The sequence below is a fragment of the Balaenoptera physalus genome, assembly GCF_965194825.1.
Source record: "Balaenoptera physalus genome assembly, chromosome: 5".
Classification (NCBI taxonomy): Eukaryota; Metazoa; Chordata; class Mammalia; order Artiodactyla; family Balaenopteridae; genus Balaenoptera; species Balaenoptera physalus.
In genome coordinates this window covers 82,007,088-82,033,669 of record NC_138884.1, presented here as the reverse complement: position 1 = coordinate 82,033,669, position 26,582 = coordinate 82,007,088, and the positions used below count along the sequence as shown (strand labels likewise).

Genomic DNA, 26,582 nt, shown 5'->3' with positions numbered 1-26,582 from the left:
AAAGCTGTTTGATATACAGCCTGAATGTGCCAACAATTTCTGCTCACATATTTTATTGCTAACTTAAATCTACTGCAATCTGCAGAGATGCTTTTCAGTAGAGCCCCTAGGCTTTTTTTTTTTTTTTTGACAGTTGTTTACTTTTTTCATCTTCTTAGTGCAACTTTAAAAAAGTTTATTCTTCTTATTCTTTACTCTAGATGTGACAATTTCTTTCCTTGGGAGCAAGAAAGAAAGAAGTTCTACAACTGCCAAAGAGAAATAAGCACAAAATTTTGGAAACGATACTGTCCCTAAGGTAACTAACTCCCTTTCAAATAAATGAATATTTATGTGAAGAGTTTAATAAATCTAAAACTAACATTAAGAATCAAAGCAATTAGAAGAGGACAAATTAATCAGCAAGTAATGATTCACAATGAAAGAATAAAAGATGTCAGGGAAGCAAAAAATAAAGCAGGTAAGAACTAGATGCTAATGTGGTTATCTAAGACAAAGTCACAGAAAAATTAATTCCCTTCAGGAATAAATATCTATTTTCCTTGGCATTTGTACACTTAGAAAGGCACTTTGCTGGGTTGTTTACGAATCCTTTCATCCCTGTAATGAACATTTATTGTTCCCCAGTATCCATCTTCATTTTTCTCTCCTATCAGCACCTAGTTTTTCCTTTGAAGAAGACCCTGCTGACTTTGTGTGAAAGCCATGTGATTCTGACCAGAATGACAGTACACCTTCTGGTAGAAACATTGTAAGAGCTAATGTGTCTTTTATTGCTGTCTCTTATTTTGCTACTGTTGTACTTGTTGGGTTGGATACTTTTTCAGTTTAAACACTTCTAATTCTAATGCCTCCCCCCATTTTATGAAGATAAAAATTATACATCAACATCCATATTAAATTACTTATAAGTAATTTAATTTTTTATAGCAAAATCCATCGAAACTCTTAATGAAGTCCTCTTAAATGAAATACAGTTGCTCACCGATATAGTTTTGGAAGAAGACATAACTTTCACCCTCTTCCTAGTGAAGCTGTATGCTCCCAAACATACGACAGTCCAAAGAACATTGGGCTTTCCCTTGGGGTTATAGAAGTTAGTTGACTGAGAACCAAAGCTCTGGGCCATTCATGTGTGACTTACTTTGATGCAGGAGTACCCCATCATCTCAGCAGGTCAAAGACTTTAAACTGGGACATCAAACAGGTTTCTATACACCCCAAACAGTAAGAGTAAGAATGCCAAAGACAAGTCATTTTAGTTATTTCTAAATCCCTGAATCAATTTCTCATTGAGAAATTTGTGGACAATAAGCTTTGCTTTTAAGGATCTTTTTAAATCATAAAGACCTATATTCCATGAAGTTAGAAAGTAATCGGGTTGGTTTTTATCTGACAAGACCACCACAAAAGTTTCAACAGCGCAAAACGGAACAAAATGCTGCTTTTTCCCTTGTAGTCCTAGTGAATTTTTTAAACCAGTAGATAATACCTGTGATGAATGGAAATCAGAGACCAGTTGATACATTTCAAGTGTGAAACACGGACAATTATGCTAATCATAGGATTGTTCTGAGGATTAATTGAGGTAATATTTATAACATGCTTAGAAGAGTATGTGACAGATACTTAGCTCTTTATAAATGTATATAAATAAATCATATCTATTTCATGTTTGCATCCTCATGGCTTAATACTGTAATCTTGGATACTTAAGGAAATTCCTGAAAAATGTCAACACACACCATACAAGCTATTCTGTGACTGTAAGGCTTGTTTTTCTTATTTCACAAAAGGATACCCTAAGATATGGCAAGTGCTTTTCTCAACTATTTTATTTTCTACTCTCTGACCTCAAAAACTCACTCAATACCACTGTTTTTGTTTTATTACCTTTTTATACATGGTTCCAAAACTCTGGCCCTGAACTTTTTCCCAAGCTCCATTTACAACTACCTGTGAGATATTTAATATCTATGCTTCACATTTTGGTAAACAGCAATTACATTCTCCAATCTAGCAGAGTTAGAAAATTTGGATGCCTCCCTCTCTCTCTACATCAAATTAACTCAGTTAATTCTATCTCAAAATGTCTACCAATCACTCCTTCATCCCTATTTGCTCCAGTGACTCCTTCAGGCCCTTACTGTGTCTCACCTAGATTATAACATAGAAGACTCTCCTCTCTCTGCCTCTGTTTCTCTCTCATTACTTCATCCACTTTCCTCTTCAATTCATTTACACACCATTGTCATAGTAGGCTTCCTAAGGAAAACCTGTGTTATTTCCTTACAATCACTTCTGCACGGAATGATAGTGAAATGGTAAGTAGCAAAGACTCTATCCAAGGTCCTTCAGGAACCTGGCTGAAATTGTTCTTTCCATATATAACACCAACCAATTTTTCTCCTCCTTTCCCCAGATACTTGCTATTTTCTGATATAAAAATATTTATAAAGCCTTAATTTATGTGCACAATTTGAAAAAAAATATGAAACTCAAAAAAATAAATCACGGAAGACTTAAAAAACTAACTGAAACGTGAATTCCAAGCTGTATTTTCCACTGTAGACGTGTTGGGGCACCATTTTATCTGGTTAATAGCCACTCTGGAGATCCAGATCCTTTGTTAACATCATGTGAAGTTGCTCTAAGTTTGTGTGTGTACCTGTGATAACTATTGAACTGATATTAAATATTTATTAATGGTATTACTAATGTTAAAAATGCTCCAACATGTCAGTAACTTTGAAACAGAATTTAGAGGTGATAAAAATTGTTTATATATATAATTTTTAAATTTATTAAAAAAATTTATTATTCCCTTTCTTATGGGCTGAATTGATATTTAAAGTTCACATGTTGAAGTCTTAACCCCTAGTATGCCTCAGAATGTGACCATATTTAAAGATAAAGTCTTTAAAGAGGTAATTAACTTAAAAACAGGTCATTAGAGTGGGCCCAAATCCAATATGACTGGTGTCCTTATCAGAAGAGGAGATTAGGACACAGACAGGTATTGAGAGAAGACCATATGGAGACACAGGGATAAGATGGTCATCTATAAGCCAAGGAGGAAGGCCTCAGAAAAAACCAACACAGCTGACACCTTGATCTTGGACTTCTGCTTTCCAGAACCGTGAGAAAATAAATTTCTTTGTTTATGCCACCCCCTCTACTGTACTTTGTTCTTGCAGCCCTAGCAAATCAATAGACCCTTCAAATATGTTTAAAAACATAAATACAATAGTTGAAGATGACTGTACTATGCAAGAATGTAACTTCCCTATTATACATTCCCTTCTACGGGGAAATGAGCCTCCATTTATATGTTTTTAATTATGTGTGCTCTTCAGAAACCCTTGCCTCAAGTAAAATGCCGAGGCTCTAATCTTGGCCATTTTCCTCTTCTGAGCATTAACTCAATGTCATACCTTTTTACTCATTTACCCTCGCTCAGCAGAGTTTAATGGAGTGGTTAAGGGACGTAGACTCTGGAGCCAGTCCACCTGGGCTCACAGCCCACTTCATCACTAACTCTGTGACTTATAGGCAGTTACTTAAAAAGCCTGGGCCACATTTTTCTCAGATACATGGACAATAGAAACAATCATAAGAGTACCTGCATTAGAAGGCTCTGTAAGGATTGAGTTGATATATACAAAGTGTGTAGAATAGTATTGGGAACATAGTAAGTACAATTATGCTGGCAATGATCCCTCTGTTTGATTAGGCTCCAGTTATCTCTTTCAGAAAAACTTTTTATCCTTCAAGGCCCAGAAAAACAATACCTCAACTTTGAAACTTATAGTGACTCCACTTCCCCTTTCTTCCCAGGTTGAATACTAAATGATCTTGTGTTGTCAAAGGTATTGTAGAGGTTTGAGCTTTGGTTTTTAATCTGAATTCAAATATAGATTTTTTTCCATTTACCTATTATACAATTTCAGACAATTTGCTTAATTTGTCTGAGTTTGCATATCTAGTACATTACATGACAGGCATGCTCAGTATTTTTCTAATAAATACATATTTCATCTTGGGTCTGGGAGTATAATGTCAACCACATAAGATATTGCAGTATTCCCAAAGTGTGGGACTAATGGAGGTACCAAGATAATTTTAGGTTGAACATAGACATGGCATTAAGGACACTGAATCATACAGAGAAAATTCTTCTCCTTTCAGTTTTACTTCAATACTGTTGATTAGGTCAAGAAGAATTATCTCAGTTTGGTGCTATGTTTTAAAATTCTTTAATGCTTATTCATCCCCATTTTTAATCAAGAGAGATTCTGAGCCTTTATCAGGTAACATTTATTTAGAATTGAATCACATTTATTATTAATTACACTTATTTTTACTTTGAAATTTAGGACAGGTCACAGTGCTTTTTCCATTTATAGAAAATGATACAAATTTTTCTTTTAAAATAAACTCATTCAAGTATAAAAGGTAAGTTGATTTAAAGAAAAATATCATGTATATAATAGCGGTATGAGGACATGGTGAAAATCATTGAGTATAATATGCAAATTATTGAAATTTGGGCAACACTAACTTATATGAACTATTAGAAACGATTGTGTTCAATACATTTCAAGGTAGCTATTAAGTTCATTCTGTAAGATGACAGTAGCAATTAGTGATGTATCAAGTATTGTTTTAATTTACAGTAGTCCCAAGAAATAACTAGAAACAGTACAATGGTGAACTCAATACAGCCGCTGCTTTTCTTCTGCACCAAACCCTGCATATTGCAGAAATGTCCACGGGAGATAGTGGGAGACAGACACTAGATGTGGTATACAGGTCTCATTATCTCTTATCGTTATCTTCCACCTTAGAGCTCTGCCCGCCCCACAAGGTAAACACTGTTGAAGTGGTAACCCGAAGGTGATAGAGATTAAGAGCTTTCAGGATGTAATTTTTTTCCACCTTCACTTCTGGCCCAAACTTTCCTAGGATACATTATTGCAATAAATTTTACTGCCCGTTTCCATTCGGATGCACTTCAATACTAGCGATACCGCAGACAACATGGAGAATACACCTCAGCTTCTTTAGCGATATCGCAGACAACATGGAGAATACACCTCAACTTCTAGATTTTAAAAGTTACTCTCGTACTTTTCCATTTGGTAGGTTAACCCCCAAGGTTTCGCTAAGAGCACAAGTAACACTGCCCGCGAGAGCTTCCCTCACGTGACTTCCTTACAGCTCCGCGCGGAGGCACGCTGACGTCAAGACGTCATGCGACGTCCGGACGTCAGCGAGTCGCCGAGCGTCTTGGGCGTCCTGTCGCGGTCGCTGGTTGGGTGGTGCTTCCCAGCTCAAGTCTTCCTCCCTGCTTCCGAAGGCGTGTTTGAATCCTACCCCTAGCGGGGGCGTCTTGGAGGAAACGGAGGCGGGGGTGATGGCGCCGTCGCTTCTCGGGACCCTCTCCTGACGATTCTGTCGCGCGGGGAGATGTGGACGCCTGCGGGTCAGGGCTGCTGGCGCAGATGCGCGCTCGCGGCCTGGACCACCCGGGCGGTGCGTCGGGGGCTGCCCGCGCCTCGCCCCGCGCCGACCCGGGGAGCTGCAGCCGAGTCCAAGCCTCCGGACAGGAGCTACAGCTCCGCGGACCGCAAGGTGACCGCCGCTGAGTTTCTCGTCAGCCAAGTTTTAAAACTTGGGAGGGGGCTCCTGGCGAATTTGGGAATGTGTCGGCCTTCCTAGGACTACCTGTGAACGGAGGCTGCGCTTCTGTGAAGGGCGCGGGCTCCGCTCGGGTTTCTGACTCCGTTGCTCACCAGTGTGACCTTGGGCAAGTCACGCCCTAACTTTCCTCACTGGTGATAATCAGAACTCTTTTATTGTTTATGCGAGGTGCTGGTCTCAGCATGTATTTAATTTTAAAAGCCTACTGGGGAAGCTGCTCGTTCCATTTTCGTGCAACTTTTTAGCGGTGGGACTTGGGCAGGTTACCTGACCTTTCTGTGACTGTTTCTTCCGTTGTTAAATGAGATGCTCATAAAACTCCGAATGGCTGTTTGTGAGGCTTGCACGGTGTAAGGCACAGACCTTTTAGCCCAGTACCTACACTGTAAGGAGTGCTGGGTATGCCGTAGCTTCTGTTTGTTTTATTATTTCGTTTTGTCTCAGCCGGAGCAGGCTTGTGCAGTTCTGACTGTATTCCTGTGGTTGGAGGAGGTGGGACTTAAGCGACTCTAAAAACTATACTGTCTGATAACTGTGAAGAGATACAGTTTAGGCAGTAAAGTAACTGAACGCAAGTTATGAGTAACTGCGGATAAAAAAGAATATAATTATTAGGTTTTACCCTTTTCTAAAATGCCTGTGGAATGTAAAATGGATTTATGTTGCAATTCCCAGATCTTAAAAATGGTGCAGGACTGTATATCTTTCGAATTGAATGGTGGGGGGGGGGGGGGGTGGAAATCCACGGGGCAAACAAATCAGGTTTAGTTTTTTTGCAGAATTTCTTTCAGGTGTAGTTGCACTCTTATTGTGCGCCTTGTATTGGAGCACTTATAAAAAAAGGAAACTTAAGCTCATGAGAGTTGTGTATTTCATTGTAATTTCACTTTTTTTTTTGCTGGTAGAAGATAAAAATTTGATTGGAAAAATGAAATGTTTTGAGTACAAAAAGCTGACATATCTACTTAAATACCAGTTTTTAGCAATTTGCAGTGAGTCTCAGTAAAACAGTAAAGCTGTATGCAACTAAAAATCAGAAGTTAACTTTTCAAAATATTTTAAGAATTAAAGTGATAAATAAGAGGGTTTTTTTCCTGATGTGATCTTTTTTTTTTTTTCCTTCTCTCTCTCCAAAGAAGTTGTCAAATAACAAAATCATCTAAATTAAACTTTTGAAGGCTCTACTAGGAGCACAGATTTTTAAGTAGACTGTTGATTAAATATGTGATGGGGGCGAAAACTTTTCCTTTTATTCTTTAAGCTTCTCTGTAGCTTTTTTGTTTCAAGAGATTTTGTTAGACCAGGTGCTCCAAGGCAGTGGTAGCATTGGTCTGAGGCCTGTTAGGAACCGGGCCGCACAGCGGGAGGTGAGGGCCAGCGGGGGGAAGCTTCATCTGCTGCCCCGTATCGCTCCCCATCACTCGCATGGCCGCCTGAACCTCCGCCTGCCCCCCATCCATGGAACAATTGTCTTCCATGAAACTGGTCCCTGGTGCGAAAAAGGTTGGGGACCGCTGCTCTAAGGCTGTAGAGGAGTTCTACGTATCTTGTGTTCTCCATTCATGAAAATACATTCAGTTCCTCATTGGCCCTCGAGTGATGGAAATATTATGAGACTTATTTAGCTATATGGTCACCTTTGACAGTGAAACCAATGTTTTTGATGGTCCTGTTGTAATCCATTGCTTGTAATACGACTTTAGCCATACGTCTCTTTACTGTCAGAGGAATAATATAAACAATATAAATGCTATAAATGAAATTGTTCTAAGAAGACTAAAAGAACATTCTTTAATTTAGTATACTTGTTTCATATTTTGCACAATTTATACTCATAAATGTAATATGTCTCTCCCCTTTCTAGGAAAAAATTGATATGTCTAGATTCCCTGTTGAAAACACTAGAAATTTCAGTATCATTGCACATGTGGATCATGGCAAAAGTACTTTAGCCGACAGGCTCCTGGAACTAACAGGTATTTTCATTTTATATTCTATACCTAATTAATGGCAATGAATAATTGATAATTACTTTTACCATGCTTTTTAAAAGTTTGGTTTTAATTGTATATGCAGTATTGTCTCTTTTTAAAAGCTCATAGAAATATCAATAACATTTCTATTTATAGGGGCAATTGATAAAACAAAAAATAATAAACAAGTCCTTGATAAATTGCAAGTGGAACGAGAAAGAGGAATCACTGTTAAAGCACAGACAGCGTCTCTCTTCTATGATTACGAAGGAAAGCAGTACCTTTTAAATCTCATCGATACACCGGTAAGTTTAATATCAATTTTTTCTCTATTATTAATTAAGATCAGCCTTGTATTAATACTGCAAACAAATCCTGTTTTCAGTTTTGAACTGAACATTAAACACCTCACTTTGCTTTTTGTTTTCTCAGTGTTCTTATGTTAGTGTAAGTTGTTTCACAAGCACAGGCTAAAAAAGAAACCTGTTAACTTTTTATCCAGTGGCGTCAATAGATTTACCATAATGCCCCTCCCTAAGAAACATTTAAACTCTAACATTTAGAAGCATTAATATTTTTTGTTTCTCAGGGCCATGTTGATTTTAGTTACGAAGTATCCAGGTCACTCTCAGCTTGCCAGGGTGTTTTACTTGTGGTGGATGCAAATGAGGTAGGTACTTTAATTTTATATGACGTGATATGCTATTTGGTTGTTCCAGGGTTTTCCTTAAAATGCTTTGGGAAATAGAATTTTTGTGTTTGAAGAAAATAAGATTTATTACTTAAAGTTATGTTTTGGTCCTGTTAATTTGAAGTTTTATTACACTAAACTTGTCTGTGAAGTTGACTAGTTCATCCTTTTAAAAATGTTAAGCTGCTCAGAGGAATTGTTCAAGAGATTTTTGAAGTGTGTCATGCTATATATACATCCTACCAAAAAAACCTCAATTTTAAGCAGTTCTTAATCTGAGGTTTCAATTTTTTAGCAGAACTTGAGAATAAATCTTTATTTTTGAGGTCATTTTGGGTGTTTTTAAGGTAATAATTTGTAAAGTGTTAGGCTTAAAGAAACATTGTCAGTAACATTACCAAGTTCTCTGGTATAAACATAACCATAAAAACATATTGAGATGAGAATATAAGACCTATGATAAACTATTTAAAGTAAGCTTTTGATATATTTCAGTTTCTCACAGACTCTTCATTCAAAACCCAAAGATTTTTTTGTTGTTGTGTTAAATCTTCCCTGAGCCTGTCAGGGAGAGTCAGTCTCTACCTTACATGCGTATACTGGGCTGTACAAAATGTGTCACAAGAGTCCTTTGGGAGGCTTAGAGGCCCTTAAGGATCTGTGTTTTACTGCTTTGTCTCCAAAGCGTAACACAGTGCCCTCTAAAAACATTTCCTGAACTGAAAGAAATTTTCACAGGGAATGGTCCAGATGCATGGAAGTATGGATACCATAGTTTGCCTTGTACCTTTGCTTTTGATGAGGATGTGTGGAATGGTCTTGAATTACAACTTTTGCCATAAATGGTAGAATGATCATCTTAGTGTCTTGTGTCTTGGTATTTCCAGGGTATTCAAGCCCAAACTGTAGCAAACTTCTTTCTTGCTTTTGAAGCACAGCTATCGGTAATTCCAGTCATAAACAAGGTAATTTGTTAGCACAACAATGCTATTTATTATTTTACTTTGTAAACTATATAAAGGAAAAGAAAAGTCAAAATTCTGCATGTAACTTTTGGCTCCCCACAAACTTAACTACTAATGGCCTACTGTTGACCGAAGCCTTACCAGTAGCTTAAACAGTCTCTTAATACATACTTTGTATGTTATATGTATTGTATACTATATTCTACAATAAAGTAAGCTAGAGAAAATAAAATGCTAAGAAAATCATAAGGAGGAGAAAATATATTTACAGTACTCTATTTATCAATACCCTAAGTTTATATCATCTGTTTATAAGGTGAATCATCTCTCAGTACTTACATCAATATTGTCTTAGGTGATACAAAATACCGTAGATGTTATATGTATTACCGACACTAGACATCAAAAAATTAAAACATAATGTGAAAAAGAACTTCATATTTATTTGCAGGTGTAATGATTCACGCATTGATAATGATGAAGCAGAAATATGATTGCTTTATAGTATGATACTGTATGTGATTCCTTAATGGAAACCTAGCATATACACTAATGAATGAATCCTTATAAAGTTTTTATGGCATACAGTATTACAGTCACATTCATAACGGTATTGGAAACATTGCTACATTTAAAAAAATATGCTTATATATAATTATAGGCTGATATGCAGTTTCTCCAGTTATGAGAGGCATACTGTATGGTAATGTAATTCTTTGAAAGCAAAGTTATGAAACAGTAAGAAAACCAACACATTATTAATTTTATGTTAAATATCACTCATCTTATGCCTTTGCTAGGGATAGGCTATCCATTCAATACAAGTCTTGCACATGATGTTCTACAAGTGTATTTTTACATATTTATTGAAAAAAAATCTGCATACAAGTGGACCTGTGCGGTTGAAACTTTTGTTATTCAAGGGTCAGTTGTATATTGGTGGGATTTATTCTTTGAATTGCATATGATAAAATTGCAACTCAAACTCCTATACCCTGGCATGTAGTTGAGAAGATAGTCTCCCTGAATTACATGGAGTGATGGGGGGCTGTTTCTGTAGTAAAGGGCAGGGCAGGCACAATAGTGTGTTGGACTAAACTATATAAAGGAAAAGAAAAGGACCTTATGAACTAGGATGAAACAATGTAACACAGGACACTTAACAGTTAAGTGCTAAACTGAGCACTGTTGATAAAGCTTAACTTTTATATTTTAAAATTAATAAATTAAGAGTCTTAATTAAAAATCTGCATGGCATTCAGTTTTATTTTTTGATATTGAAGTTAGGTTTAAAAGAAGCAAGGTTGCTTATAGGTAAGACAGTTTGTTGTTATAAGTTACATCTAACTTATAAAATCGGTTTACATGGTGTTATTGAACTCTTCTGCCTTGAATAGCTAAAGTTTCATGCTTGCTCTGCTGTCTGCCTATTTTCAGTGGCCATGCTTGTTAAAATTATATTGCCTTTTTCTAGATTATTCTTATTTTAATACTTTTGAAAATAAAATCATAAAGGGGTCAGTTAGTTTAAAAGCAGGTATGCTTTTATCTATCTCCAAATACCACTAATATATAATACATTTTAATTTAATTATATTAAGACATAATGAATTTTTTTTTTAAGATAGATCTGAAGAATGCTGATCCTGAAAGGGTTGAAAAACAAATTGAAAAGGTGTTTGATATTCCAAGTGATGAATGCATTAAGGTAAAATACTTTTTTTCTTTTTTTTTAGAAGACTTGGTTTTACTTTCAAAAATCTCAGGTAATTGGCCTAAGTATATTATTATCTTACAGTTCTACAAAGTTCTTTTTACTGATATTTCATTTGATCTTTGCCAAAAATCCCTATTACATGGTTAGGACAGATAGAAATTACTCTTATGATACAGTTGAAAGGACTAAGAGTCAAAGATTTTATCACTTTCTTAAGGTTATAGATCTAGTTAGCTAATGTGCCGGGACTAAAATGTAGGCCTCCTGCAACTCTTTATAGTATTATTTCTTGTATGCCATTTTGCCTCTATGGAAATATTCTCTTTGAAGAGCAGGGCCAGACTAATTTCAAGGCATATGTACATATCATTCTTGGAAATAGATTTTATTTATATCAAAGTTGATACTGTTTTAAATTTGAATTTTTAAATTTACCTTTTAAATGGTGCTTTGGGTGTTAAATAGCCATCGCTGAACTGTGCTGTGCTACGTGCTTGTGTAGTGAGTCTGTCAGTGCAGTAATATAATGTTTAGCTTCCACTTTCAATCTTGTTTGAGTTTTGAAAAAGGAAGTTTCAGCTGATGAAGTGTTTTTTTTTTGTTTTTTTTTAAAAATTTTAACACATTGGATGATTATATAAACTTGGTAATAACTAGAAAAAGCAATAATTTTTTTTCTTGGATATATATGTAGAATTTAATGGTTTTTATTATGAAGAGGGACCTCATTGTAAGGCAGTTCTGAAATTATAGTATCATGACTTGGATTATGTTATATTGAAGTATAATTAACTGTTTAGATTTTAGTAAATTTTTACAAAATTCATTCATATACTTAATTTGGTGTGTGCCGGCTAGGGACAACAGCAGTGAACAGTACAGGCAAGACCTCTGTCTTGTGTTTATATTCTGCTTGGGGAGGCACTCACTGAGTAAGTAAAAAGAGAAGTAAGTATAGTAATTATTGAATGAGACAGATGTTATCAAGGAAATACATTCAACAGAGTGTATTGTTCCAGGTGGAATTACCATACTTAACAATGAAAAAAGTCTTTTTCTCAGAGAGGAGCAGTGATGCAGAGTAACTTAGGGAATTCTTCTCTGATGAACTGAGACTTGAAGAAATGAAGAGTTGGGAGAAATGCATTTCTGGAAGAGGAAGGAGCAAGTGTAAAGGCTTGGCATGTTTGGCAAGGTTTGGCATGTTTAAGGGACAGAAAGAAGCCCAGTTAGATGAAACGGCTTTGTAGGGTTAGGCGGGAATCAAGTCATTCTGGGACTCTTGCTGTGCTAAAGCGTTTAAAATTTTTAAGATAATGAAAGAATTTTAAAGCAAGAGAGGAAAATAAGCTGATCATTCAGGTTGTCTTATAGAGAATGGATTAAAAAAGGGTAAGAAGAGATACGGGGAAACCAGCTTGTAGTCGTAGCCCAGGTGCAAAATGGTGGTGGCTAAGTATGTGCTGCTGATGTTGAGGAAGTGGGCAAATTTGATGTGTATTTTGTGGATACAGTAGATTTTGCTGGTGTGTTATGTGTAGGGAAGTGAAATAAAGAATCATGGAGGGTTTGGATTTGAGCAACTGGTTGAATACTGATATTTGTTAATATGGAGAGGACTCGGGGAGGAACAGACACAGTGGGAAAATGAAAAGCTGTGTTTTGGACATAGTGGGTTTGAAATGTCTGTTAGACATCCAAGTAGAGATATTGAATAAATCTACAATTCTGGCATTTGTGGAGAGGGCTGAGTCGAAGATATTTAAGAGTCTTTAGCATGTATGTAGTATTGAGGCCATGGAAATGGATGCCGTTTCCTAGGGAGGAAGTGTAGGTAGAAAAAGAGGTCCTAGAAGCCAGACTACATTATTATCAATTTGTAGGGGGTTTAGAATAAGAATTTGAGAAGGATTAGAGAGTAGGATTCAGAAGAGGAGGATGCGAGGATTTTTTCAGAGAGGTGAGAATACACATTGTAACAAGAGAGAAGGCAAAGAGTTTGTGTATACAGGTGCAGATGGATTTGTCTGTTTGGGTAAAGGAGTTTTTGATGTTTTCTGTTTCCTTAAATGAAGTAAGAGGCAAATGTATCTGAGAGTGAATTGGCCATAGGGAAGATGTGTAGATTGAAAAGGAAGGTGGTGTGAATTAATGAGCGACAATGTGAATTTAGTAAGGGATGTGTCCTGGGACTACCAGGAAATGTTAACTGCACATTGAGATCTGTGGTCATGAACTTACAGAAACCAACCAGACCAGTTACTTGACTTTTCTCCAGCAATGTTAAGCTGCTCTGATTATAGGCATAGAAAAGGCACATAGTTGGATGCAGTCACAGTTGAGGTTTTACCAACTGCTTATGATAGAGAATAAAAAGTAGTTAAACAGAGTGATTACAAACAGTGGACCCTTGGAGTCTCAGCTGGGAAAAGAGGCAGGGGGCTGAATGGATACTGAAAAAAAAAAGTAGCCTATTCAGTGGATTAGAGGTTGTGATCTTAAAGGATTGTTGCAAAGAATGTACTAGAGTCTAAAGCAGTGGTTCTCATTAAGTGGTAGTTTTGCCCCTCAGGAAACATTTGGCAATGTCTGAAGTCCTTTTTTGTTGTCGCACTGGGGGATGGATGCTACTGGCATCTTGTGGGTAGATGAGAATCCATGGATACTGTTAAGCATCTTACAGTTCAGAGAACAGCCCCCCAAACAAACAATTATCCAGCCCAAAATGTCCTTAGTGTCGAGTTGAGAAACTCTGATCTAGAGGGACTTTAAAGGGTAAGAGGAAGTATTCACGGAATTGAGTTTGAAATAAAGATTTCAGAGATAGTTCAATTACTGGTAATGACAAAGGTGAGTCAGATGCACGTGTGTTTTGAGTCTTTTGGCCTGTATTTTCAGTGTGAGAACAATAGTAATAATATGCCCTACAGTTAACCTGTATGATATCCACATATATTGTTTATTCACACAGCAACCTTGAGGTTTAGGTAAAATATGAATAATCAGTTCATTTATCAGATGAAGAATTTGAAGCTTAAAGAAATGTGTGTTGTTTGAAGTCATTTATTACATGTGGAGTGATGATTATAACCCAGATTTTTTTGAACTCTTAGTCCACTGTTCTTTCAATACCATAATCAGAATGCTTTTGTAATTTAATACCAGAGAATCACCTAACTGTAATGGAAGGGCAGTTGTTGATACATTATATGCTTTGTGCTTCCTTTTACCAAATTCTTCAAGCAAATTGATAACTTTTAGAGTTCTTTTTCCCTTCTAATTATAAAGCTCAGTCACAAGAATAGAAAAGTGAAGCCTTAACTTTTTCAATGTTTGTTTCACATACATATTTTTAGATTTCTGCTAAACTTGGAACGAATGTTGAAAGTGTTCTTCAGGCAGTCATCAAAAGAATACCCCCGTATGTATTTTGCTCTTTTTATACTATTTGTTTAACAGTACAAGGTCCATCAATTTGATCTGCTATTTTAGCTTAGTAGCTATGGCAAATGTACTCTTTGCAGTTAGTGAGAATAAATTTTTAATTTATTTTTAGTAACATATAGAAGGCAAATACAGTATAGAAAAATAAAAGAAAAAAGGATGATAGGGATCTCTTAACAATTATTGCAATAGACTTGAATACATTGGTAATTATTGCTTTTTTCTTAATCCTGAACAAATATATTTCATCAGTTTCATAAGTAATTTAAAAACAGTCATTTAAAATGTATTTAAAACTTGAGGTCGAATTAAAACTAACATAGGCATTATACCTTATAGAAAGGTCCTTTTATTTTGGCTGTCAGTTAATCAACCTTTCTCAAGTACTAGAATAAATTAAGCATAATATTTGAGTTAAAAAGGCATTATATTAAGATTTTAATTTATTTATTATTTAATTTTAATTTATTAGTGTTTGTTCTTTACTTATTTTTAATAGTCCTAAAGTGCATCGCAAAAATCCCTTGAGAGCTTTGGTATTTGACTCCACCTTTGACCAGTATAGGGGTGTGATTGCCAATGTAGCATTATTTGATGGAGTGGTTTCCAAAGGAGATAAAATTGTATCTGCGCATACTCAAAAGACATATGAAGTTAACGAAGTAGGAGTTCTGAATCCTAATGAGCAGCCAACTCACAAACTGTAAGTAATCTGCATTAGTAATTAAAAGACACTTGTATGTGTTTCTGTCACAGCCTTTCTTAACTTGGTGTGCTTAGAATGATCCCAATTTGGTAACTTAGAAAAAAAACAAAACCTGATTATTGAATGCAACTACATCGTGAATCCTCTTTCACAAAGTATCTCATGTGTGAGGGACAGTAGGAATTTGATGTATTTTTTTATTCCTTTTGACTAGCCACAAGTAATTTTATATTCTGGTTGCAGACTGGGTCCAACATTGATGTACTTGATGAGACAGTGAAAGAGATAGTTCTCTCATCCATATCCATATCCATACTGGGTATCAATTTTTGACATTTAACTTTTTTGTAATTAGATTTTTCAACATAAAATAGTGAAGAAAATTCGATAATTGTTTTCTTTAGTGTGGAACTCATGGTAAAACTTTGATTAACAAGAATTTATGGAGTGTGAGGTTAGCAAGGTAGTGTACATTATAAAACTGAGTTCTGAGTTCACTTACAAAACAAATATTTATTGAGTGCCTATTCCATCAGTACCCCAGATACTAAGATAGATTACCTTGGGCACATAGTTTTCTAAGGTCTTTGTTTCATCATTTGTCAAATTCAAGATATGAACCAGGTGACTATATAGGTCACACTTGATAGTTTAATGTTTTATGTCTAAAACTGCACTATTTTGTCATTGTTTATGTAATTGAAAGTCATAAAGTCTATTCTAATTTTACTCACATATTTCTAAAATGTGTCTATATTCTTAAGTATAGTTGATTTACAGTATTAGTTTCAGGCGTACAGCATTATGATTAAGTATTTTTATAGATTATACATTAAGAGTTATTGCAAGATGATGGCTATAATTCCCTGTGCTATGCAAAGTCTGTCTATATTGTGTCGCATATATATTGACAATTACTGCATCTTTAGTAAAGATTTTTGTACCTCATCCTAAATGGAAATTTTCATTTAGGAAGTTTGCTTTAAAAAAAAAAAAAAGCTACAACTCTGAAATCTTGGATTTGCTCTTTTCCTGCAAGAGGCACATCAAACAGATAATCAGATTTGTAGAGAGTTCACGTTTTTTTGCGTGGTTAAAATTGTTCTTTTCTTTTTTAAAGGACATTTGTAATATAATTCACTAATAAATATTACAAGGAGCGTTTTATGTTTCTGCATTTATCAGTTTCACTGTTGTTTAATATGCAGAGGTGGGCAGAGTCATTAAGAAGGTCCCTAGGCTTATTGTATTGCAGAGGTCCTTGGTAATGGATTCTAAGGCATGGGATGTTCTTTTGCTGACGATTCTTAGAGTTGAGAATTGATATGTAGCACTTAGTTTCAGTTTGATGAGGTTTTGTTTGGAAAGTGTGATCATTTCCTAGAAGAGTAGAGCTAATTGTGAGTATGCACATGAAACATTAAAACAGTAAATATTTCCATATAATAATTTTATTTAGATATGCAGGACAGGTGGGCTATCTGATTGCTGGGATGAAAGATGTCACTGAAGCACAAATAGGAGATACATTATATTTACATAAACAACCAGTGGAACCCTTGCCTGGGTTTAAATCAGCGAAGCCAATGGTATTTGCAGGTGAGGAGCGCACATATTCAAAGGATAAGGCCCAGTTTACTCTAAATTGAAATAAAAATTATTAGAAATACTCATTTTAAATAGCAGCTAATTCCTGTTAAAATAAGTTACTGTTTTTTCTTAATTTTTTTTTTTTGTGGTTGTGCTATTTACATACCAGTTAATTGCATATGTATGGTGAAACTTTATGTGGGAGATAATTTCCTAAATTTTTTTTAGGACTTCTTAAAAATTAACCTTTTAAACAAGCCCCCTGATATATTGGAAGAGCACAGTAATATGAACTTCCTTCTTGTTTCACTAGAGAGTAGGTCATTATATTTGAAATACTTTTCTAATTAGGATGTTTTTATTACTAATTATCAGTGGACATTTACTGAGTGCCTTCCCCTTAGCTGGCCTTTCTTTAATACTGTATTATACTAATGTATATATGGCAGAGAAGAGTGTCACCTCATGTATGCATAACTTCAGAACCTCTTATTTCTGTATTATATTACATACATTTGAAAAAGGAAGACCTGGTTGAAGGTCATCTGGTTACTCTGTACTGGGTATCCAGTCCTTGTTTTCTCCCTTTTGTATCTCTCATTGAGAATTATAAATGTTGTTTAACTCTCCCTGCCCCTGTTAAGACAAAGTCAGTCATTTGGATTTTGAAGAACTTAAGAGGTGAGGACTTGGGTTTGAGGTGAAAGAGAATCTGATGAATCAGTAGTTCTTGTTTTCATTTCTACCTCTGCTTTTTATCTGCTAATGGAATTTCATTTGTGGTTGTGGATGTCTTGCACTTTTGTTTCTTAAAATAAACACAATGTATTTTCCTAATAGGCTTAATTCCCATGGTTCTTTTTTGTTTTCTCTGTATTTTTTGCAAAAGCAAAAACATCACTTTGAGTGTGAATGTAGTAGTAAATTCAAAGTTTATGAAACTCGCAAAATACTTTGAAGCCAATTTAACTTAATATTTATAGTTTTCTTAGCAAACCAGTATTTTGGTCAGTTAAATACAGAAAGTAATTTAAAAGCTAAGCGATTAATTTTAAACTTGGCAGCAGCGCATATTAGCTTTTCTAGGCAGCGTTTCACATGTGATAATTAGAAATCATTGTGTCCCCAGGAATGTATCCTATAGACCAATCTGAATATAATAACCTGAAGAGTGCTATAGAAAAACTGACTCTAAATGATTCCAGTGTGACAGTTCATCGGGATAGTAGCCTTGCCCTAGGTGCTGGCTGGAGGTAAGATTCAGTTATGTTGTAGTGTTCCATTTTTATTGAAAAGTAAAGTTTAAATGGTTTATTGCTCTTTAACATTTCTGAAGATAAGTTCATATTAGTGTAAAATGAACTAAACAATGTCTGCCTATTTCTCACTGTGGATTCATATTCTGTGGGTAAGTTTTAAAACTATTTTACCAATGGAAGATTTTATCTTATTTAATGAATTTATGTTAGCACTTAATTATGATGTGATAGATTGAATGACTCTTTTGATTCACTCCTCCCCCACAAAGTAGCAGTATATTCATCAAAGAAAATACAGCCCGTGGGACATAAACATTTAGGAGTTTGTCTTTTTCTCCCCCAGGTTAGGATTTCTTGGACTTTTGCATATGGAAGTTTTCAACCAGCGACTTGAGCAAGAATATAATGCTTCTGTTATTTTGACAACCCCTACTGTTCCATATAAAGCTGTTCTTTCATCAGCAAAATTGATAAAGGTACTGTTGTGAGTCAGCATACAAAGGAAAACTCAATAAATGTATGTGTGTGTGTATGTGTGTGCAGAATACAAGAGAAATATTTTAGTATACCAGTAGCTGAATAGCTATTAAAACTAAATATTTCTTGATTAATAGTAATAAAAGTTGAATTACCTTATGATGGAGAAGTTACTTGAGAACTAATTTATGCAGTATTTTTCTTAACCTGATAAAACCTCCACATTATCAATACTAGTCTGTTACTAAGGGTAAAAAGTAAGAGTTAGTTCTGAAAATACTGTTCTAAATTCAGCACAAAGATTAAGAGTATAATTTCGGTCATAAGTAATTCATCTTATGAAAAGTAAAGCATTCTCTCCTACGTGGTTGTAGGAAATTTTAGATTTCAAGTTAACAGTAGAGACAATAAATATTGTATTCAGTCTAAGTGGCAATCTATTCATTTTAAACAAATATTAACTTTGGCATCTGTAAATATTTTCCAACAAAATTAACTTGGGAAACTACTTACAGTGCCTTATAAGGGGCAGATTAAAATATATTCTTCCATCATATTTTTCTAAGTGGTGTATACAATGTGTTTAGTAAATGTCAATAACCAGAATATATTAATGATGGTTATTAATGTTCAGGATTACAGTTGGAGAGTTTTTAATCTAAAGTGTGTTGAGATAATATTCTAACCTTTAAGAATTCTTTTGTTTTTATTCTAACACATTCAATAACAATAAATTCTAATATATATTATAAATAACAAATTTAAAAACATTGTAACTATTAAGATTTCTTTTTAACTATTGGTGATTTTTCTTATTTTTAGGAATACAGAGAAAAGGAAATTACAATCATCAATCCTGCACAATTCCCTGATAAGTCAAAAGTAACAGAATATTTGGAGCCAATTGTTTTGGGCACCATTATCACACCAGATGAATATACTGGAAAAATAATGATGCTTTGCCAGGTATAAATGTAATACTGTTTGATACAAAAGTGAACTAGTCTTCTCAAACAGTGGTACCCAGCTTAGGTTTTGAACTGTTTCTCTCGGCAGTGCACATTGAATTTAACAAAAGAAATTTTCATAAAGATCTATATCTTTATATATTTTACCTCTTTACACATGTAGATATACATATATATAATTACAGTATTTTGATTTTTAAATAAGAAAATAGAGCCAGAATTTTTGATCATCTGTGTTAGTTTATTTTAGCCTAAAGGAAAGGAATTTGATGCCCTTTTAACTTGAGTAGCTAAAAGTATAATTTCCTTTCGCCATTTTGAGTATTTGAAATTGAGTATCATTTGAAAGATAATTATAATACTTTAGAGACTTTTGTTTGGAAGGTACTCCTCAGTTTGCTTTAGTTCTTGCCACATTGTAATAAATGATTTAATCCACAAATTTGATATAATCATAGTCCTTAAAAAGTACATACTTGAAATATTCTGACATATATTGAAAAGAACTCTCAAATGATGACTAGTGGACTTGAATTTTAATTGTCTTGTCACAAAAAAATTTAACTTTAGTCACTTAATTTCTCGGGGCCTAAATTTCTTTTATTTGTAAAATAAGAAATTAGAACTTTGACTTTATCTGTAGCTAATTTGATTTATTGTTAAATGAAATACTGTATAATTAAAAAAGACGAAGTAGCTTGATAAAGACAAAGGATTAAAAGCTTTGGTAGCAAGTATATTGTAATTGAGATACAAAGTGGTTCTTCCTGTATTATAAATATTGGTCAGATGTTTTTACTAGACCATTAAAAAAATATTCCTTCATTTTGCCCACTCTTTAAAGTTGGTAATTGACATCTTTCTATATTCATTAAATAAACCATTATTTGAATAGGTTATCATTCAATACATTTTTTATTCCCTTTTCAGGCTCGAAGAGCAGTTCAGAAGAATATGATGTATATTGATCAAAATAGAATAATGCTTAAATATCTCTTCCCTTTGAATGAAATTGTGGTGGATTTTTATGATTCTTTGAAATCTCTGTCTTCTGGATATGCTAGGTAAAAATTTAATGGGAAACTCTGATACCTGGACAAATTTTTTTGAAATATTGACCAGCAAGTGTTTACTGATACTCCACTTATTTAATCTCAGTGATCTTGAAGATGGTTGAGAATCACACTGTAAGGTTAGAAAAGCTTGGAGCAACCTTATAGGTGTTACAGAGTACTTGTAATTTGCTTAATGGAAGAATGAATTTCTTTGATTCATCAAACTATTACTCCTTTCTTAATGGCAACAATTTTAGTGCCCTGTTCATGAGAGTTATACCCCTGTATGTTGATTAAAAATTATAATAATTTGAAAAACCTACTATGACCTCAGTGACACTTTTAAAATGTATTTGTATGTTATGTAATCCTAGGAGCATGTGTGTACATTTGGAAAATAGAAGTACATATTTAGTCTGTAAAAAATGCTGCGTGTGCCCCTGTATTTGTGAACACTTCAATAACTTGGTCTTCTCAGGAATAAGTGGTCTGCATCATGAAAACCATTATCTTATCCCATAAAAGTACATGGAGGAACAGCCTGGTAAAACTGAAGGAAGAGTATAGCATTGTGGGAGTATTTTTTGTTAAGGCAAATAACTCTAGGTGCCCTTAGTGTCCTAAAATCCTACATTACTGGATAGCATATACTAGGATATAAAGGAAATGTAAAATATAATGGGGAAGTTGATGGAAAAGTGAATGTTCACATCTGTAAAACATGCATGAATGTGCATTCATACTTAAAATTAGCATTCAAAGAAAAATCCCAGTGTTTTGAAGAACGTGCTACAGTGACCTGGAAGTTTACTTTGTGAAATGAGCTTTTCAGTGAAGAGAGTCAGCATAACTCATGATACAAAGGAATCTTCTTTGTTTATTTGTATTGAGAATTTATTTTTTCTAATACGTCACCGAATTTTTTTCCTATGTCTTCTTTCAGACAAGAGCTTGAGCAAATAAGTAACAATGTAATTTAAAATAAACTGAACTGAGGCAGCAAGTTGTTAAACAATTACTATAATTAAAGAATGATTACTAAGTGTTTATAACACTTTTAACAAAAGTCTGTGAATTCTAGTTTGCATTTGGGTACCACTTTCTGAGTTAAGTGGTCTTAAAAATCTTTTAGCTTGTAAAATTAAATATATTTCACATTAAGTGAGAGAACATGGTTTATTTTGAACTATGTAAAAATAATTCCAGCTTCCAAAATTAAGGTAATTCTTACGTGCAGAAATGCATGTGGATAATTTTTCATATTCTAAAAAATTGAAATTCTAAGATTTTGGAGCATAGAAAATTATAAAGCTGTAAACAAGGTAGAAAGTCTAGGGACTAAGTCTTATGTCTTATCTCCTCTTATTCTGCATAGTACTTAACATAGTACCTTTATATAGTATATGATTAATGATGTTTGTTGAATAAAGAAAGGATTTTGGCAACACTTTAGACAGTAATCAGGTTTTAGAGAGTATTAGTGTCACTTAATGACCTTCCTGCTGAAAACCTTTCGAAGCCAAACATTTGCAACTCTAGGCACCGGTTTGTTTTAAAATTAAGGCAGGAGGAATACACATGTTCTCGTCCATAATTGTAAAGACATGAAAGCATAATTGAAATTTTCTTTCTCATAAGACATCAGTTTTGTAAGTTAAACCTGTTCTGATTAGCACTTTAAGCTTTGACCATATCGTTAATAGAAATAGTTGACACTTACTAAATGCTTATTGTGCTCAGCTAGGCTCTGTTCTTAACACTTTTTATGTACTAGGCTGTTCAAGTGCTTTACATGTATTAACTCATTTCATTCTCAAAAAAGCCCTGTGAAGGTTCACACTGAAGAGCCATATATGAAGTCCAGAAGTCTCATTTATTAATGGCTGCTTAGCACTGTCATAGCATTTATTTAACTGGTAATAGAAAACTAAAAAGAAACCCAACTCATGAGTCTGAGAATGACTCACTAGAATATACTGTTGTCTACAGCCAGCCAGCTGCTAGGAGGGAACATTGGGTAGGTGACATTTTCTTTCAGTGATCCATTTTCCTAGCCTGGCTTCACAGTTTTTTCCCCTTCCTTCAGTAGAGCATGTTCCCCTTGATTTTTGTACCTAATTTCATAAATGCAAAAAGATGAGGAAGTTTGTTCCTTATCGTGGTCATGTAGATCCATTCATCTGAAATTTATATGTAACATTTTGTTTGAAAGTTAGATCTTTTAGGAAGGATATGGCGGGAGGTATAAAAAAGATATTTGAAAAGAAAAAATACGTAATCTCTTGGGAAATATAATGTTTATCTATCACTTGGACATTTTTCCTTGTTAGTTTTGACTACGAAGATGCAGGCTACCAGACTGCAGAACTTGTAAAAATGGATATTCTACTGAATGGAAATATTGTAGAAGAGCTAGTAACTGTTGTACACAAGTAAGTTGAATAGAAACTAATCACAGAATGTGAAAGTACCCACTTTTTGACATGTTTTCATTTAATTATTGGTTGCTCATTTTTATTTGACAGCTACATTTTGAAAACTTAAAGGTAATTAAATTTCCATGTACTGGTTTTTCCTTCCATTCTTTTTCCATGCTTCTCTTTCCAAACTGTTAAAAGGAGAACAGAATTACAATAGCCAAAAATAGTAGTGTCATGGAAAGAAGTGTTTCCCTTACCACATGAGACAAAGTAAAAGAAAATGTTTTTTAAACTATGATAAATTTAGAATTGAGAACAAAAAGTTTTTTATTTTCATTAAAACTTTTATAATAATGAAAAATGAAATCCCCTGTATGTTCAAGAAATAGTGGATTTGTTAAAATAAATTATGGGGCACCCATATAATAATCTATTAAGCCATTAAAATTATATTGTAGAGTAATATTTGGTGATGTAAAAAATGTCTATTAAGTAAAAAAGGTAAAATATATCATAAACACTGTGATCCAAACTGTAAAAAACAATTAAATATAAATATGTATGCAGAAAAATAACTACAAGGATGGATATATGTTTAACAAACATTCTAGAATGTTTTACAGTGGTATTCTATGGATGAGGGAAGCCCATCAAGGAATGGTTTTTATTCTCTAATGTATGTTTTGCTAGATTTTCTGTAATAGATTGTTAGTTTTGCAATCAGAAAGGTCATATATGATTCAGAGATTAAGTGATGCTTATGTTAAACAAGTTCCATTTGTATCTCCTTAATAGCCTTTACATTGACTATGCATATTAACTAGAAAGCTACTTTAAATATTCTTATTTAGGATATGTGAATAACTGCATTTTTTCTATCTCAGAGACAAAGCATACTCTGCTGGCAAAGCCATATGTGAACGTCTGAAGGATTCTCTTCCTAGGCAGCTGTTTGAGATAGCAATTCAAGCTGCTCTTGGAAGCAAAATCATTGCAAGAGAAACGTGAGTTGAAATTCATTTTTGTTCCCTGGTTGGTTTTAGCAGTGATATACATAGAAAATGAAAGAATATTAAAAAACTTAACATTGTCCTAAAATTTATTCCTACTTACATTAAGAAACATTAATCTCTTAATTCTACTGAAGTGATGACTGTTACTTTGAATTACTTATACGACACTTTTGGGTGAAAATTATTTAGTTATTAGTATATATGCTGTGAGGAGTTTTATTTCCACTTATTTTATTCAGTGACCCCACTGAATTTCATGGTTACCGGATTTCTGTAAAGTTTTTATGGTTTTATCCCTTTAAGTAGATTATAAACTAATAGGAACTGGAATTAAAAAGGTTTTGGAGGTAGTTCTTCCAAAAGAGAAAACTAAATTATGATTTTTACTTGAAGCATTTAATATCACTTCCTCAGAGCTAGTCCGGTTGTAAATTGTAAAGGTGAGAGAGGAATGATGGTATCATGTTAGGCTTCAGGGGTGTGCAGTAGTCTTGGGATAAATTGTAAGCCTGTATTTGCAGTGAATTTCATTTCCTAACACCATTTTGCTTTAGTTATTTTGTGTTTCATAACTGCCCAGAGATTAGGCAGAGTGAAGTTTATTTATAATAAGGGAACATCCAGGAAAATGCAATTTGAAACAGTTAGCAAATAATCATTCAAACATAAATGTGCTGAGGTAGAGAATACCTTAAAGAAAAAGAAGACTTTTATATCTTCTTAGGGAATACAAGAAAGTGGAGCTATTTTCAAATTTTGATCCTCCAAATTTCTCAGATACATAATAGAAGTAGTTTATTGCTGCTTAAATGACTATATTAAAATTATTTCATTTTCCCTGAAATGGGTTTTATAAAATATATTGTTCTTTATATTCCTAGTCACTCTTGACCCACATTCGGTAGAGTTAGTAATGAGATAATAACCATTTTAGTTTTTTTGGTAGTGGTAGTAGTAGTAGTATTTTTAGCTTGAGCTGGAAATGACCTTTTATAATTGTTGTAATCAAGCTCACACCATGCTTAAATTTGACCTCAAGACTGCCCACAAGCCTTGACCTTTTTTTATTCTTAACAAAGTTTGTGTTGATATTCATGTTGAATTAATTTTCTACTTTATTCCAAATACATGAAAATAAATACAAGAGCATTTAAGCTATCTAATTATTTGCTTACAGCAATTTTATATAGGTGTGATCTGATCTTAATATCTTTACTAAAGGGGAGATTGATTTTGAAAATAAGTACTTTTAAATAGTATAAGTTATGTACTTACACAAAACTTTCTCGTTTACAGTGTGAAAGCCTATAGGAAAAATGTTTTGGCAAAATGCGTACGTATCTACATGTGTTCTATTTTGTAATAATATATCTATTTTATAAGTTTAGAATCAGAGGGGGTATAAATACATTGGTTTCTATTGTTGGTTTTTATAATACCCTTTATCTCATCTCCACGTTTTCTTTTTAAATAGGTAAATTTCAGTTTGACTTTAATAATAGCGTACTCATTTTGATCACATTTTCCCATCTTTTTAAAATTTTCCTTATGTGCAACTATCTAAGAACATTTTTATAACAGTTATGATCAAGATGTTTTATTGTTTTAATTTATAAGGACAGATTTTGAAGACAATGACTGTGTCTTACAATGGGAGTTGAAACAAATTGAAATCCATCTCTCCTGCATTACTTTGCCAAGTTTGCTGTTTCGTCCATTAAAATAAAAGATTAAGTTTTTATGAGAATTAAATGATAAATGCTTTTTCTAAATCCTTAGCATAGGGACTGACACATTTAAGCCTATGTGAGTCTCTGTATTAGACTACAGCTATATAATCTAAAATTTCAAGCCCTTGAATCAGTAAGGAGATGGGTAACTTTTCCTTGACATGCATAATGTTGTACTGGGTTTCCCTGAGGATCTTCATCTCCTTCCAAAAACAAATAAATAAAGCCTTTATCATTCTTTTGAGAAGACAGTAAAATTAGGATCTGCTTGGAGGTAACTTTGGAAGTTACCCTTAGGAAGACACTTTGCAGGTGTCTACTTCATGGATAATAATTGTAAAGTTTTTGTAATTGTATTGATGTCTCTAGGTAATTGTAGGATTATTTTTCTGTGGAGTGATTTGGACTTGTAGTTTTTAAAAATGTTTTTCAGTATGGTGGTGATATTACCCGAAAAATGAAACTTTTGAAGAGACAAACAGAAGGAAAGAAAAAACTAAGGAAAGTTGGCAACGTTGAAGTTCCAAAAGATGCTTTTATAAAAGTTCTGAAAACACAATCTGATAAATAATTGGTGGGAAAATATAAGGAATTTTCATAAATTAAAAATTGTGTATCTTTTAATTTTTCTTCGTAATTTATAATATGTTGAACACAACAGAATGAAAATTATAAAATTTGCTTGTTATTTTCCAGGTTTTCAGTTTTAAATAACCTCTTGGCTTTTCTTTGAAAGAGAGTCATGGGTGGATAAGAGCATAGATTCTGAAGCCATATTGCCTGGTTTCAAATTTCTGTTCCACCACTCACTAGGCAAAGTGACGTTGGCCAAATTACCCTCTCTTTGTCTACTTACTCTTTAGTAAAATCA

The 26,582-nt window shown here is 33.9% G+C and overlaps 1 protein-coding gene across 7 annotated transcripts in view; it reads left to right on the top strand.

Moving 5' to 3' along the window:
- The first annotated feature begins 5,285 nt into the window (after window positions 1–5,285).
- The window catches only part of GUF1 (GTP binding elongation factor GUF1), a 39,877-nt gene continuing 18,580 nt past the window's right edge, over window positions 5,286–26,582 (top strand). For 2 of the 7 annotated variants that reach the window (XR_014264398.1, XM_082464220.1), the window contains exons 1-15: window positions 5,287–5,634; window positions 7,568–7,679; window positions 7,833–7,981; window positions 8,266–8,346; window positions 9,255–9,332; window positions 10,957–11,040; window positions 14,406–14,470; window positions 14,993–15,196; window positions 16,659–16,798; window positions 17,919–18,042; window positions 18,392–18,524; window positions 19,348–19,491; window positions 20,424–20,557; window positions 22,879–22,980; window positions 23,853–23,972. Coding sequence is in view for 5 of the 7 variants with exons in the window: in XM_082464220.1 (XP_082320346.1) it covers window positions 5,470–5,634; window positions 7,568–7,679; window positions 7,833–7,981; window positions 8,266–8,346; window positions 9,255–9,332; window positions 10,957–11,040; window positions 14,406–14,470; window positions 14,993–15,196; window positions 16,659–16,798; window positions 17,919–18,042; window positions 18,392–18,524; window positions 19,348–19,491; window positions 20,424–20,557; window positions 22,879–22,980; window positions 23,853–23,972 (1,835 nt within the window). In the remaining 2 variants the exon portion in view is untranslated. Of the gene's footprint in view, window positions 5,635–7,567; window positions 7,680–7,832; window positions 7,982–8,265; window positions 8,347–9,254; window positions 9,333–10,956; window positions 11,041–14,405; window positions 14,471–14,992; window positions 15,197–16,658; window positions 16,799–17,918; window positions 18,043–18,391; window positions 18,525–19,347; window positions 19,492–20,423; window positions 20,558–22,878; window positions 22,981–23,852; window positions 23,973–25,277; window positions 25,315–26,144; window positions 26,336–26,582 lie in introns of those variants that run through there. The other 5 variants (XM_082464218.1, XM_082464221.1, XM_082464219.1 and 2 more) reach the window with 5 other exon arrangements.